The 17589-nt window shown below is 41.4% G+C and overlaps 1 protein-coding gene across 3 annotated transcripts in view; it reads right to left on the minus strand.

Moving 5' to 3' along the window:
* LOC126281917 (cytochrome P450 6a2-like) overlaps positions 1-17589 on the minus strand; it is a 181831-nt gene that overhangs the window by 145150 nt on the left and 19092 nt on the right. For all 3 annotated transcript variants that reach the window (XM_049981245.1, XM_049981246.1, XM_049981243.1), the window contains exon 3: positions 2348-2584. In XM_049981245.1, coding sequence (XP_049837202.1) covers positions 2348-2584 — 237 coding nt within the window. The remainder of the gene's footprint in view (positions 1-2347; positions 2585-17589) is intronic.

The raw sequence follows: 17589 nt of genomic DNA on the forward strand, positions 1-17589 counted from the left end.
GTCGAAGTGTTTGTACGCTTCTCAACAACAGATTCGGTGACCGATGAACTGGTAGGGGCAGACCAAATCCATGGCCTCCTCGCCCTTCTGACCTGAACCCTCTTGACTTTTATTTATGGGGGCATTTGAAAGCTCTTGTCTACGCAACCCCGGTACCAAATGTACAGACTCTTCGTGCTCGTATTGTGGACGGCTGTGATACAATACGCCATTCTCCAGGGCTGCATCAGCGCATCAGGGATTCCATGCGACGGAGGGTGGATGCATGTATGCTCGCTAACGGTGGACATTTTGAACATTTCCTGTAACAAAGTGTTAGAAGTCACGCTGGTACGTTCTGTTGCTGTGTGTTTCCATTCCATGATTAATGTGATTTGAAGAGAAGTAATAAAATGAGCTCTAACATGGAAAGTAAAGAGTTCCCGGACACATGTCCACATAACATATTTTCTTTCTTTGTGTGTGAGGAATGTTTCCTGAAAGTTTGGCCGTACCTTTTTGTAACACCCTGTATAAAACGAATTCTAGAGGTCATTAAGATTTCGACAGTTTATTTGTATTTTCAACACATTTCTGTACTTTGCCACTAATAAACAACATAAGTACTCATAAATATAAGGCTTACAAAATGTCTTTCGCTTACCATTTTTTCTGGACACTTTGCTCACCTATCACTATTGATTGAAACGGCCCAAGTTATGATTTTTTTTTCTTAAAAGAGAAACAAATATTATTACGAATATTTTACTGAATTTGTAGTATTTACAGTTTTACATTACTTTTGGCAGTTATTTTATGTTCTTTAAAGTTATTTTAAGACCCTTTTAGCACTTTTATGTCATTACATTACCACTTTTCGCATATTTGTAAAGATACGAAGTGGCCATTACACAGAGACAGTGCGTCATGAAGTTCTATTGTTGAAAATATTCTGACTAAAAACGTAGTGTGATGACTTCGGAACCCTTTCCATAGGTTCACTATGAGAGTTAAAACTACATTGACGCCTCAGGCCGGAAATTAATCTGGAATTTTTAGTGCGTAAGTGCGGTACTTTTGAACCTCTCGATACAGGTAACGGATAATAAACCGAATAAAGTTTCAAGATTCCACGACAATAGCATTTCAAGAACATATGGCGAAAAGTACTACGATTTGCCAGGAACAGAATTTATAGAAAATGCCATGTCCAGAGTTGGTACGTCTGATACCCAAAAATATTGGTTTATCTGGTGTATCTTGATAAATGATAAGGGTTTGTAGCTGAATGTCTGAAGAACACATATTTAAGGTTTGAAACATTTGGTACGGTTACGAATTGAGATAATTGCGCCTCAGAGAGCAAAACCGGCTAAAAATAGGTTTTTGCGGTCTTCTGCATATGTACGGTGACTCAGATATTCTGGATTTCGCTAATGGATAATTAAATGGATAAATGATCCGGAGGGCCCCGGGAATATCGTCTTCAGAATGCATGGTAAAAATTTCGTCGATCAGTCATGAATAGAATTTATAGAAATGATAACCCCACAATAAGTACTTTTCGTATATAAAAATCTTGGTTTTTCTGGGTTTTCTCAGGAACCGCCAATGACAACAATTCTGCTTTCATACGCCGCCTAAGGTCTACCCTAGAAATACATTTAAAGCAGAATAAATAGTAGACTTGGACAATTTGTCGAGGCTGATGTTTAAATTTGTGATGTGTAACTTTTGACCCCGTGCTGCAGGATAGCTATAGCTCGCCCATTCTTCCAATATGTATACAAATAATTACTATGCCAAGTAATGCCCAAAACTCTTGCGTCATTATGTGTGTGATCAATAGAACCCGAGATAGGACCACTTGAAACTCACATTTTCGTGAGTGGCTTTTTGGAACGTGCTGGGCCGTACACTGTCATGCACATACCAATTACAATTACAGTTTCTCACCTTGAGACAAAGACGTATGTAAATGTTACCTACATAAACTTTTATCAAGGTCAGTAATGGAAATCGATAGTGGTACTTCCTCCTCGGCGCCGGATTTTGTCTTGACTGCAGCCACGCAAGTTTCATATGGCACCCGTAAGGCACACTGCAGAATGGCACACCTCTGTGTGATTGTGGCACAGACCACACCACGTCATTCTCGACTCGGCAGAGGTGGAACAGGACACCATATCGAGTGGCCTGTATGTAATGGATCATAATTACAGAAATGATAGTCCATAAAGGACCCGCCACCATTTCGGAATAGAACGGTTGACTCTTCTCGAACACTTCACGCTGTTCATACAGTAGCTCTCAACAGAAAAATGTAATGAGAAGACTGAGCTGCCAAGCAAAGTCTCGCAGTGCTTACCAATCGATTCCTCGGTCTGCACCAGAGAGTGGGCGTCGCCCTCTAGGTGTCCCTTCTCCTTGAGCTGGATCAGCAGGTCGAGGAAGTCATTCCTCTTGATGTCTTTCTCCAGTCGCTCGTCGACTGTGTGGCGTACCAACTCGAGGAAGAAGTCGGAGACGGCGTCGCCCGTGAACTTGGCTTTGAAGCGTTGCAGGAACGGCACGCCGCCGTAAAGGAAACGAAGGGCCATCGTACCTGAGGATGAATTCAAGTAAATAATTCGACACCTGACGCAAGACAATGACATATCCGTGGACGTGGACTTCACAACGCTATACCTTGCATATTATCGATAAAAAAGGTTTGTACAAAATACTTTCGTGCGTACATTTTCGACACATAAACCGCCATACCGTTATCACATTTATGACAAATAAAAACACCTGACGAAAAATTTAAACAACCCGCTATAGTAACGCATAACACGTACCGTAAGTAGCTGTAGAAAATGACGATTACAGACCACAGAACTACTAGGTAGCTATGGTTCACTTGCTTTTCCGAATTGTCCTGAATATTTCCTTTGGGATTCTCGTTCGAGATTTAGTGCTCTAGTCAAGTACCGTAGAATGCCTGGGTGACTGTCGAATCAGCGATAATGAAAGGTTTGAATCATCACTGAGAACAAAACTTTACCACAAAGTAAAATTAAACTCTAGCCAGAATTCATCTATGCACATGAAAATGTCCATGATCTTGAGAGTTAATAATGATAAAGTAAGAATTAAGGACCCACAAAGCCTAAAATCCAGACGGTGAAATTATCTTAAAAAACAAATGGAAACAACTTCTTCTGTAACAGGCAGACTGGACCAAAAGCGGCACAAAATGCAATAACGGTACAAAAGTACATATAGATTCGACATTAAATACTAGCAGACAGGACATGTCGTCAGATCAGTGCAAACGTCGACAAAACAGAGAAGTGTCAATTAAACAGGCATGTTTCACTTGGGAAATCTTATGTACAGCACACATAGTACCAAAACACAGACACTGTCTGTGCACTCCATCCACAAGAATTCTGCAGGCGCCGGGAAGAAAACAAAGTGGAACACCTCTGTCACCTTCCAACGCGTATTCGGTATCGCTATCTTCCTGTTGTCTTCCTGACTCAGTGACCACCGCGTTCCTATGTTGCTGCCTAGCCCTCGCACTTACTGATCTGTAAGTGCGACAAGGACGCGCTTACAATAAATGACTCCAACTTCACGAGACTTGGGAGAATCCCAAGGCTGCGGTGTGTAACGAGCTCTTTACAAATATGTACCAATACGAAGAAAATCTTGCATTTGTTTCGGTTATCGTTTCGTAAATATCAAGCTACGTCGTGACTTAGTGGTAAGCGAACCGGACTCGCATTTGGGAAGACGACGAGTCAAACCAGAGTCCGGCCATCTTCATTTAGTCCTTCCGTAATTTCCCTAAATCGCTTCCGTCATATGCCAGGATGATTCCTTTGAAAGGGGCGGCCGACTTCCTTCCACATCCTTCCCTAACCCAATAGAACCAACGACCTCGCTGTCTGGTCCCCTGCCTCAAATCAAGCAGCCAACCAAGCGACGTGAGTTGTGAGCGTTTTTATACAAGTTAGGTTAGTTTGAATTAAATGGTTTGGAAGTTAATTTGTGTATGATCTTTCTTCCCACACTTCAGACTCAGCGTGGCGTTTTCCGGTGAACATCACGGAACATTTGGGAGTACCTCGTGGATTTATGAGAGTCAATGACTATACGGGGTGTTACGGAAAGGTACGGCCAAACTTCCATGAAACATTCCTCATACACAAATAAAGAAAAGATGTTATGTGGACATGTGTCCGGATACGCTTACTTTCCATGTTAGAGCTCATTTTAGTTTCGTCAGTATGTACTGTACTTCGTCGATTCACCGCTAGTTGAAGGAAAGTAATGTTTACTTCGTTGCTTGTGTTGACATGCGACTCATTGCTCTACAGTACTAGCATCAAGCACATCAGTACGTAGCATTACCAGTTTAGTGTCCATCACGAACGTGGTTTTGCAGTTAGTGCAATGTTTACAAATGCGGAGTTGGCAGATGCCCATTTGATGTATGGATTAGCACGGGGCAATAACCGTGCCGCGGTACGTTTGAATCGAGACAGACTTCCAGAACGAAGGTGTCTCGACAGGAAGACGTTCGAAGCAATTAATCGGCGTCTTAGGGAGCACGGAACATTCCAGCCTATGACTCGCGATTGGGGAAGACCTAGAACGACGAGGACACCTGCAACGAACGAGGCAATTCTTCGTGCAGTTGACGATAACCCTAACGTCAGCGTCAGAGAAGTTGCTGCTGTACAAGGTAACGTTGACCACGCCACTGTATGGAGAGTGGTACGGGAGAACCAGTTGTTTCCGTACCATGTACAGAGTGTGCAGGCACTATCAGCAGTTGATTGGCCTCAGCGGGTACACTTCTTCGAATGGTTCATCCAACAATGTGTCAATCCCAATTTCAGTGCTAATGTTCTCTTTACGGATGAGGCTTCATTCCAACGTGATCAAATTGTAAATTTTTACAATCAACATGTGTGAGCTGACGAGAATCCGCACGCAATTGTGCAATCACGCCATCAACACAGATGTCCTGTGAACGTTTGGGCAGGCATTGTAGGTGATATCTCGATTGGGCTCCATGTCCTTCCACCTACCCTCAGTGGAGCACGTTATCATGATTTCATACGTGATATTCTACCTGTGCTGCTAGAACATGTGCCTTTACAAGTACGACACAACATGTGGTGCATGCAAGATGGAGCTCCTGCACATTTCAGTCGAAGTGTTCGTACGCTTCTCAACGACAGATTCGGTGACCGATCGATTGGTAGAGGCGGACCAATTCCATAGACTCCACGCTCTCCTGACCTCAACCCTCTTGACTTTCATTTATGGGGGCATTTGAAAGCTCTTGTCTACGCAACCCCGGTACCAAATGTAGAGACTCTTCGTGCTCGTATTGTGGACGGCTGTGATACAATACGCCATTCTCTAGGGCTGCATCAGCGCATCAGGGATTCCATGCGACGGAGGGTGCATGCATGTATCCTCGCTAAAGGAGGACATTACGAACATTTCCTGTAACAAAGTGTTTCACGTCACGCTGGTACGTTCTGTTGCTGTGTGTTTCCATTTCATGATTAATGTGATTTGAAGAGAAGTAACAAAATGAGCTCCAACATGGAAAGTAAGCGTTTCCTGACACATGCCCAAATGGTTCAAATGGCTCTGAGCACTATGGGACTCAACTGCTGTGGTCATTAGTCCCCTAGAACTGAGAACTACTTAAACCCAACTAACCTAAGGACATCACACACATCCATGCCCGAGGCAGGATTCGAACCTGCGACCGTAGCAGTCCCACGGTTCCGGACTGCGCGCCTAGAACCGCGAGACCACCGCGGCCGGCTTGACACATGCCCACATCACATTTTTTCTTTCTTTGTGTGTGAGGAATGTTTCCTGAAAGTTTGGCAGTACTTTGTTGTAACACCCTGTATAGAGCGTGAAAATGAGTCTGGTCGGATTTGTGACTTCTGGATGCTTTTCTGTGGAGAAGTGTAGTAAAAACATCCATTCACTTCCACCAATATTATATTGACACTAAATACAGACTTGACAGCCATTTTGCAATGTGTTCTGGAAGCAAAAAAGCCTAATTAATAGAACATTAAAACACTTAAAGCAAGTTGTTTAGAATCATGACAACGAGGTAATATTACCAACTTTTACATGCTGCCTACAAGCTTGAGTTATGCGGCCTCTGCTTGGTAGGAATTCGGTCGATATTGCTTCAATGCTGCTTCCGTCGACGGATCGAGTACCTACCAACGCAGAGTGAAGTGACAGGTAACAATAATTCCACTGATATAGGTGAACCGAATGTTAGGGATGAGAAGTTATAAGCCGCCCTGCCGAAAGTGGACCGTAACGAATATCAAGTGGGTTTTGAATCCTAGTAAATATGAAAAGAAAGCTAGATGTTAGGAAATGGTTGCCGCTGAGCAAGTACGGAAAGGGCCTACGGACACTGGGAGGTTTAGCGCCAACGAGCGACCTGGTTTCGCCAGCGTGGAGTTTAGAGACAGTCAGAGGTCAGCTGCTCTGGAGCACTGCTCGTTAACCACCTGAATTAACCACCTAATGTCAAAGCTTACTTCTGTAACGTTGCCTATGCTTACTAGGAATATTCCCTCGTTTGTTTATGTTCACCATAATTCGCATAACTTGTCTACCGTCAATTACTCGACCGCAGGGTCACCCTTTGGTAAATTGTTTTGCTAACACAGCATAGGGCGTAAAGCAGACGATGTAAACTTCGTTCGTATTGCTTTTACGGCTCAAGCTTCATTCAGGTCCGTCAATTGTACCATTTAGTAAATTATTTGGCTAATACAGCAACAAGGAGTAAAGCAGACCGTGTACAGCTCGTCCTTGTGGCTTTTACGGGGCAAGTTTCATTCCGAGCCGTAAATTGGCCCCTCTGTCACAGAAAATTCAGAACAGTGCCACACAGTGCAGGATGTTTGTCTGTGCAGCAGGTACCGAGAACCAACTCTTTGCTCATTGTGCGCTCATAAAACAACATGTTTTAATCACTTGACATTGTCAAAGGGGATCCATCCCTATATCACCGTAATAAAAACGTCCAAAATAGAAGTTTTACCACCCAGACAGCAGTTGATACTTATCCTGTTTACTAGTTTCGGCAAAGCAAGACTGCCCTCTTCACTGCTGTTTTACTCTACTAGCCCATTTTTATGTAGAGACAACTATATTTGAAATTGGATACAATAAAGATCATTATCATTGATAATATTTCATGAATTGAAAAGTAAGTTTTTATAAATGACTACTTTTTCACTTAATTAAAGGCAGTATAGAGTAGTTTAAATGTTGAGCTATTATAAATAAAAAATTAAGAAATATAGTATTCTGGTGGGAACAGGTGAGGTAGACTATTCTAAGGATCTCGGCACTTACAGCTGTCAACTTAAGCTGTCAGATGGTAAACTATCACATAGTAAATTACACAGACCTTATGTGTGGCAAAATGCCATCTGGCGAGAAAATTTGGAAGGATTCTACAAAAACTCATATAGAACACAAAGTGCTCTAAAATAAAAGCCATAACTGTATCTACGTGACACAGAGCTATCAGATAAATCAGACAGCGCTCATCCGCTGGTGTATGGAGCTGATTATCAACATACACACATCAGAGAGTAGTATAAGAGCTCTGATATGTTAGAAACCTCTGTGCCTTGCTAACACAGTTAAGGCTTTTATTTTAGTGAACTTAGTGTTGCATTGGAGTGTCATTTCTGTAAGTTTACCTCCATGTTTTCAGTAACTGGATGTCAATGTGCCACACGTACGGACTTAGCAGTTCTGGCATCCGACGATCGAAAGATGGCAATTTAAATTTGCTGAAACTAGTAATCTGGATAAGTATCAATTGCGATCTGGACTATAAAAATTCTGTTTTGGAAGTATTTTTACAATAACATATTTGACGACTACAATCCATATAGCTGATGTCGTGCCTCGGTAGAATGCAATGACCCTGGGCGACAGGGCTTGCCCAGTGGAGCATGCGGCAGAGTTGGGAGGTAACCAGAACGTCAGCTACGGAAGATGGCCACAGCAAAGGAGTGGTGTCAGCGCCTTGGCGGATGCGCAGATAAGCCAACGCTGAAGGCATTAGGGGTGCAACAGCAGCGGACTCGTGCATATGTCAGCCACACCGTCAAACGTAAATACAGTAACCAGCCAACAGTTCAGTGGATGTCCGGTGCAGTAACCACTGAAGCCCAGACTGGGATCCAAAGACACCTTGGATATTTGAAGGAGTCAGATAATGTCAACCTTGAGCAAGCCCCAAAGGCAGCAGTTCAGGCACCAGTAGCATTACACCTATTACTGGCTCAAAGACTACCGTCTAGCAAGGCAGCAGGTAGTTGAAGATGAGACTGGATGACCCACACTGGGTATAGGCAACTGTTGATGACAGATACTGTTAGGTCTGAGTGGCTTTTATTCGTACTTCCTTGCCTCGGTGATATTAAGAAAAGGTGCCACTTCCAGTCACATGAAGGGCCCAGTCAGCAACAATCAGGGCCAGGTGTATGGTAATTATACTTGCCACAGAGCTGTAGCAGAGGCTTTTGCCATGACAGCTCAGTACTTTAATAGCGTCGGCAGTGTAAACCGGAAGGCAGCCCGCCAGTCCACCTGGCTGCAACTTATGGAGCCAGTTTGGAAAGGTGACAGTGGCACAACACTGTTTTTGTCGATACTCGATTTGGTCTACCAAATCACATGCTGTTATCAAATTGTGTGACTTAAACCAATGTAGTACCTTTGCAATTTATTTTTACATTTATGTCCACTTTTCGTTCGTATTACTCTTATGTAAATCCCATCTAGCTCACAATGTCTGATGTCTTGTTGGCTTAACAACTATTTGTTCTCTAAGGGTGACACAGCCAGCCGTTATACGAGGTTTGTCCGGAAAATACGTATAAAAGTTGAATAATAACTTTATTTTACAATTATTCAGGTATTACAATATGGTCTCCTTCAAAGTACTCGCCCTCAGACGCGATACACTTCTGCCGCCGCCGTTTCCACTGTTGATAACATTGCTTAAAGTCTTCAGTTGTGATGTTGTTCAGTCGCTGTGTCGTTTTCGCCTTGATGGTTTCCACATCTCCCAAGTTTCGCCCCCGAAGCACCATTTTACATTTCGGGGACATTAAGAGTTCACACGGGGCTAAATCGGGTAAATAAGGCGGACGGTCTGTCACGGTGACTGAGCTTCGGGCCAAAAACTAGCGCACAACGAGCGACGTGTGAGCGGGCGCATTGTCGTGATGAAGCATCCACCTGCCCGCTTTTGCCAACTCCGGTCGAACTCAGGACACACGAGCTCTGAGACGTGTCAGAATATCAATGTAAAAATTTCCGTTCACTCTCCGGCCGGGAAGGTCAAATTCCTTGTGAACAAAGCCCCTAGAATCAAAGAAAACAACCAAAATTCTCTTCACATTTGACCTTGATTTACGCGACATTTTTGCTCTCGGTTCTCCTGCTACCTTCCGTTCCTTGCTTTGAGATTTGAGCTCCACATCGAATTCGTAGAACCAGGACTCGTCTCCAGTGATGACTCGGTTGACAAAGTCCCCTCGTTCCTGTGCTTCCAACCAATCTTCACAGCACTTACCCTCGTCGCTTTCTGTTCTGGCCTCAAGAGCTTCGGTACGATTTTCGCACACAATTTCTTCATTTCAAGTTTTTGTGTCAGGATTTCGTGAACGATTCTTTTGGGGATTGACAGCTCGTCAGAAATCATTATGACTGTCAATCTGCGGTCTTTAAGAACTAGATGTCGACGGGCGTCCTGGGCGAGGGTCATCGTTCACTTCTTGTCGGCCATCCTGGAACCCTTTTTAACCACATGTTCAAGGTTGGTTCCTCAGGGAATTGTCTGCGTAAACCTGTATCAAACACTCAAAACTCTCACGGCCATTCATGCCTAGCTTTGCTGTTCCTCAATCAGAGAGAGCTCCAAGCCGACGGCAGGTGAAAAAGGGTAACTGTCAACAAGCTGCCACACACTCCCACCTTCACACAGAGTACTCTGATTCTAACTGAGCGTTGATGGGATTGATTATAGCAGTAGTCCCAGGTGACTGCAACTTGTAACATAAAGACATCATTCAACTTTTACACGTATTTTCCGGACAAACCTCGTATAGTGGGCAGTGGGTTATGGAGAGGAGCAACTTTTTGCTGTAGGTAGGTGAGGGCTGTGCAAACTAAACCCAGAAGCAATATGGGTGAACACCTGCCTCCTCCATTTTGTGCTGATATCAGCTGCAATTATGCTGTATGTATAGAAACATTGGTTCATGTAAATACTTACCTTCTGCGTTTTATACACTCATCCAGAGAACTGAGTAAAGCTCAGGTTTTTGGCAGATAGCATTTTCAAAGGTTTTTCAGTCAAGTATAGTAATCGATATTTCAAGTTCACAATCATAGCCCATGTTATGATTACCAGTAGCCGATAGATTGGTCTTGAAATGTCGCAAGTCGTGTTGTTTATCAACGTACTGCTGCCTTACAGCTCCAAATGATCTGCACCTTTTCATCTCTCTACAATTGCGGTAACTACCATTAGAACACCTAGTTAGTACCCCCACTGTAGCCATAATTGCTGGTAATAAGGGGGCAGTTCGAGATGTCTCGTGGACAACTCCTACTCTCATCCCTACTAAACATAATTCTGTTTCACATATCCCTGTGGAAGTCTGGACCACCTGCGGCGAGTGTTATATAAAGCTCAGTCAAGTATTTCAATCCCTAAAATACATTTTCCTACATGTACTCACAGTTAATTAAAAAAAATCAGATATTATCCCCTGTATACTATCAAATAACACAGCACGTCCCCAGCTCACTAAACTAACACGGCATCTTAACAAATTCTACGGAAAAGAAGTATTAAAAACCAATTATGGTTATCCCAAATGCTGAATAAATCATTCATTACTCAGAAATAATTCACATTACTCTTGCCAAAACGTTAACATAGATCATGACCACCATGAATACTGGGTGAATCACTATTGCCATCAAGAATAACACCAGAAGTATGATAGCAGCTGAAAGGTTTGTTGGACAAATGTTGCATGGGACAATGGGAACCACAATATGACGTTTGTTTTTTGTTGCTAGCTGGGGTCACTTCGGAGATATGAAGGTCAACGCTGTTTTTTTTAAATGGAATGCTATAGCTTGATACTTATTTTCTGATAGCGGCTATCAAGATGAATCTAATGATGTGTAACAGTAAGGTCTTTGAAGGTCAACGAAGGTTGCAAAGGTGGCATGAACGTCCATTTACAGATGTTTGGAGTGGTGACCATTGGTATCGATGCAGTGCTGCAACCCTCTTATCATGGATTCAGTAGCATTCCTTATCACTTCCGCTCTTACCGAAGCACATGCTCTGACAATTCTCTCAAGCAAATCGTCAGGTGTACCTGGAAACTTCTTTATAAACAATGTCTCTTACGAATCTACACAAGAAAATATTCAGAGAGGTCAAGTCTGGCGAATGAGGCGGCCACGACACATCTCTTCCGCGTCAAACCCAACGATTTGGTAATTGTCTCTGCAACTCATTTCTAGCCATCAGCTGAAAATGTGCAGGACACCCATGGTGTTGATACCACATTCTGTTCCTGGTTTCTAAAGATATTTCTTCCAATAACAGACCTAATGTTTCTTGGAAGAATGTGGTCTACTTCCTACCATTAACATTTCCTTCGATGAAAAAAGGGCCTATAATTCTGTCTTCCAGAATTCCACACCATACATTCACCAACCATTGTTTTTGGTGTGCAACTTGCCGCAGCCAACATGGATTTTCCGTTGCCCAGTAACGCATGTTATGCAAAGTAGTATTTCCACGGTTCGCGAGTGTAGCGTCGTTAGTAAATAAAATCATATTAAGATATGTGTCATCCCCCTGAATCTGAAGTTGAGCCAATCGGTAGAATTCAGTGTGACACACACAATTCGTATCAGCTAATTCTTGGTGGAGAGTGATATGGTAAGCATGATATTTATGGTGATGCCGAACACGAACAACACTACTCTGGCTCATACGAGATTCCCTTGCAATTTGACGCGAACTAACACAGTGATCTACAACCACAGTGGCAAAAATACCAATTTTCGTTTCATTGATAGTAAATTTCCTTTGCCAGCTATGTTTCCCATGCGTTAAAGATCCACTTGTTCTCAATTTATCATACACATACTTTAATGTAAGACATGTAGGGTGAGTACGTTGAGGATATCTTTCAGCGTGTAATTCTCTAGCTCGCACTGAATTTCGTTGGCATTATCCGTAAATGAGAGGCATATCGGCTTGTTCCCCGAAGGAAAACATCATTTCCATTTGCTCCATTCGACGATACTAGTCTTATCGTTAGTATTAGTTCTGTATTGCGAAAAACGTTCAATGGCAAATATTTACTATTTGCACGATATACAAAAGAGAATTGTCAGAGCATGTGCTTCGATAAGTGCCAAAGTGGTATGGAATACCACTCAATCCATGATAAGAAGATTGCAGCACTGCATTAATACCAATGGTCGTTTCTTCGCACTCCTTCTGTAAATGGCCGTTCATGCCACCTTTGTGACCTTCGTTAACCTTCAAATACCTTACTGTTACACATCATTGGATTCGACTCGATAGCCGCTATCAGAAAATAAGTACCCAATTATAGGATCCCGTTTAAAAAAAAAAAGAAAAAACAGTTGACCTTCTCATCTCTGACGCGACCCCACGTAGCAACAAAAAACCTACGTCATATTATGGCGCCCGTCGTCACATGCAACATTTGTCCCACAAATTTTTCAGCTACTATCATACTTTCGGAGATATTCTCGGTGGTAATAGTTAGTAACTCACCCTGTGTATCGCTTACATCTAGGCACAAGAAGCCACCATCCCTAATACTTCAAGCTTTACCAATTCATACTTTTTGAGACGCTGCATGCATGTATATGAGCTAATTGGCCTCCTAGAATGGTGCAATGTGATGTGGATTTCTTTTTGAAGCTATACAGACCAAACGTCAAGGGCACGCCATGGCCAGTCCACCCAGGCACCTGTTACCAGCAACACAGGTTCGAACACAAGCCGTATGGCCAGTGATGGGGAAAATCCCAAAAGATGTGAGCTGGACACTGATGACTTGCTTAGCATAATGTGGAAGACACCAGCAATTGCAGATTACGAGACAATTTGGAAGATGGTTTCTTACAGTTGAAATTCGGTAATAAGTCATAGTCAAATAATAAAGCAAATGTGGCTACATCTGTAATCTCAGATAAACGAGATGCATCCAGTGACAAGCCAGTATTTTCAATATTTCCAAAAGTTCAGCATTTAATATTTTACAGTGACTAAATATTTTCGCTATGAATATCTGAATTAACAACTTTTAGACGATTCATGTGGTTACAAGAAACGATAGCTCAGACGATAGCATTTCACAATCGCATTCATCCCATAAAACTGTCTATCTGTAAATATTTTATTTCTTGATTTATTACATTTCTTTTTTATGTATTCATTATGCAAACGTCTGTCACACACAATATTCTACCCAATAACACAACAAATGAATGCACCTTGAATACCTCGTATCATGCGATGCTTGTATAGATATTTAAGGAATATTTCACCATTTTTCTGGTAATTTTATTTAAATGTTGATTACAAATGGTATTAAAAACGGCGGTTATTAAAAGTGGTGAATTGCATGTTTAGCTGACATAATTAGAGTGCCAAAAGAACCTATCAGGCAGTTAAAATAAGCATGTAAACAACTTTTAGTGACCATTCATAAGAGTCCACTTGTGGAAGAATACAAACTTATTTATTAATCAACAGTTCTTTATTTGTCATTGTTATGAATGTTCTGATTGTATCTGAATATTCATAACATCTGTCTATTTAAATGTTGTAGTAATATATTAGTTTAGTTCTGGAAGTGGTCGAGTTGAGTTAAAACGTGTCTGCAGAACTAAAGTGCGATGTATTTTTGGTGATGAAGGTCTTCAGGCCAAGGAAAATTAGGCAGTGGCAGAACTACTGAAGTCAAGTGGAGTCATGGATTTTTCGAATGATGCACTCAGGGGAGTAATTCTGGACACTTTTCGTTCTGAAGGCAGACCTGTCTGAGGTACGAGGTGGTGTTTCATCGCGATCGATCATTGATTCTTGGAGGTGAACAGCCACATACGTACTATAATAATTGAGAACAGACAGAGTGCGAGTTGCTATTCACGTCTTGCCTGTGTTAATTGATCAATTATTATGTTAAACACTGAACTATTTAGAGCTGGTGATTATTTTGAGTATTTTGATCACGAAATGGACTTAGTTTTCATGCTTCCTCGATTATTTACCCATGTGATTCAGCTAGTAATCTTGTAACACTATCAACGCATCTCTACTGCATTGTGTAAGTTTATTTTCTATCTGTATTGTAACTGGGTATCATAGGACCACTTTCCGTTTAGTTGAGACATACTTTCATGAATAAAAATTATTCGAAGAGTCTGTATTATCTACATCAATCACTAATTTTAAAATGTAATATTTTTTATTAAATTATTCATTTTTCTATTATCTTATATTTCTGTGTATTTTATTCAAGCCAGTGCATGGACTGTTTGATTGCACTATCACAGCTTCAGATGGTTATTTGCAGAGAGTTAACTGCTGGGCATGAAAGCAGACGTGAGTGGCTGTAACCCATAACTACACTGAGGCGCCCTTTGTAAACAGAGTCATGTATAACTCAGTTACCTATGTTATGAGGAATAACAGTTAAGGGCAAAACTGTTTGCTCATATGGGGAGCTGTTATAAGAGCAACTACTCAGGAGAAAACTGTTATGTGACATCGCAATTTGGGAATAATTTCATCCCTGTGGTCTCACTTCAGAGCTTTTAAAAACGAGACAATGCAGCACTAAATTCCCAAGAAACATATCCACATTCCCCGACAGAATTAATCATAAACAGTGCAAAACAATTATAAAACAGACACCAGGAATATTAATTTGATCCCGTAAATGCATTTCAACAATCTGCACTCTCTTATATAGATACCTAAAGGGATCTCTAGTCCCAATAAGAAGTCTTAAAAGTCTAGAAGAGCATTTAAATCAGTCTCCACTCCTCAGTCTCCTTCTTCTAACGTTACCAATCATTATAATCTCCATGCAAAAATGTGAACAATCTTAATTTATCTCAGCTGATGCTCCCTGAAAAACACAAAAAGATCCTAAAATTCTGACTAAGGTGACAAATCGATTTAAGTAAATTTTACACACGATGTTCCCTACGATAATCATTAACCCGTTACAACAATAATTTTACCCACCCGTTATAATCTACATCCCTAAATCTCAAGCAAAGTAAAGCAACTCCTTCATCTTAGTACACCACTCTACACCTGTACATTCATTACCGTTGTACAGGGTGCAACAAAATGCCTAACCAAAATTTAAAGTTCTTATCGCCCTTAATGCATGTACTAAGGTGTGTGCACTCTGCGCCGATGCAACCTGCCTCCTCCTTCTCTTTTGGCTGCGACATTGGTATGAATGGTAATGAATCTGGCACACCAGAAAAGTCTGTATATATTCTACATTGAGAACTGTTTTGAACAGCTATGGCTTAAAGTCCTTCAGTACGGTCATCTCAGATACCTGTTATGGACCCAGATTTTTTTTTCTTTCTGGGTGAGAGAAATTGCTAACAGTATCTGGTAGTCTTGCACTGTGCTGACCCATTCTCTTCTGTCGTTCGAGCTTCTTTATACTGGCTTTCTGTACATGCTTCCTTTTTTATCATAATGTCCTAGGAAAATTTCGCACTGGGTTCGCGATTTCCTTACCACCATAGGTTTTAGCTTTTTCCGACCATATAGCATGTCTTCTGGTGGTAAACCTGTGTTCCATGGAATCTTAGATTTATAAGCCAAGGCACCATATGGCAACACAAGATCCCAACAATTGTTATATCTATTCACATAGCGGCTTGGTGTTCATCCTATTGTTTAATGCGCAAATTGCATTCTTCCATTTGTCTGTGAGTGACATGGACTGCTCATCAACTTGCAGATATGCAATACATGATGCAACTTTGTCATCAGTTCCTACATAATAGTGCTGCTCTGCTCCATGACAAATTTATATTGAACACTATCTTTAGTAAGCAATTGTTTACCATGGACTCTGCTGCCAAATTTGTTTTATGATTCTGGATCACTATCAACCTCACATATGATAATAAACAATTTATTATGACATGAATATAATGGTTCACTGATGGTGTTTGTGGAAAAGGCTCTAAAATATCCATTCCTATCATTTTAAAAGTCCTGCTATCTTCAAGCAACATTTGCAGTGCAGTATGTTGATAGCTTAATTCGTCCTGCTTCACACAAGGTACATAGTTTTTGACATACTTGTATTCTTTGGACACACCACCAGTACTTTTCAGCATTTCGTTGCTTCATGGTTCTATGGACACATAACAGATAACAAACGATCATGTGCTTTTTGTAATAGTTGTTCTCATAATTCACAATATGGACCTCGAGCTTTTGAAACAGCTTTATGGTCCATGCTCATGATTTTTTTTGTTTTTTTTTGTTTTAGAAGGAATGACTGCTTTCAGTTCAACATCAGTCATCTTCAGATCTGACTGTATCATTTACAAGAGTAAGCTGGCCAACTATCAGCTAAATTTGCATGTTACGTCGTATGGTGCGATGCACCATGTAATTTTGGTGATTTTTTCATGGATTACTCTTTCAGCCGCTGCAATAGGATATGAGGATTGTTCTTCTTGAACCAAAAATGGTCATTTAAAAAAAAATAATGCAAAAATCGTCATTTTAAAAACATTAATGCAGTCAAAATTGATAAAAAATCTGTTTTCATCCCAGTGAATATGGGTACTATCTCCAAGAACGTTATATGAATTTTTACAAAGTTTGTTGTCTTGCATGGTACACCATTATTTGTGGAGAACAATGGGTGTATCTCAGAAAAATCACAGTCCTTGTCAGTATCTTGTGCTCCTTCTCACTCCACGATGGTGAGATCTACTGTCACCATGACAATTCAGTTCATTCAGCAACATGTTTTAACTTCATTCAATGCCACATCCATTCCATATGTAATTTGTTCGAAATAAGCCAGTATGGGGGGTGGCACTCATGGTCTAGGAGTAGCGTCTTCTACTATCAATCAAAATGTCCTCACTCCTGCTTTCAAGCCCCACCACTACTTAGGTTTTGAGTAATAATCATCAGCAATGGCGGCCGAAGACTTCTATCACAAGAGCTCACTATCGTTCTGCCAGCACACTTAGAGGGGGCGGAGGAGCAGACAGATGTTGAGGGCACTCTTTTGTCCTTTACGTTGAAAACTATCCCTAAAGGCAGAAGAATCAGCAATGATTAACAGCATGAAGATGCAGAAGGCAATAGAAACCATTGCATTAAGGAACATGAGGCTTGTAACTGAGGAAGTGCTATGATGATCTCTCCAATGGCAAAATATACCTGAATGG

The sequence above is a fragment of the Schistocerca gregaria genome, chromosome 7 (genome assembly GCF_023897955.1).
Source record: "Schistocerca gregaria isolate iqSchGreg1 chromosome 7, iqSchGreg1.2, whole genome shotgun sequence".
Lineage (NCBI taxonomy): Eukaryota > Metazoa > Arthropoda > Insecta > Orthoptera > Acrididae > Schistocerca > Schistocerca gregaria.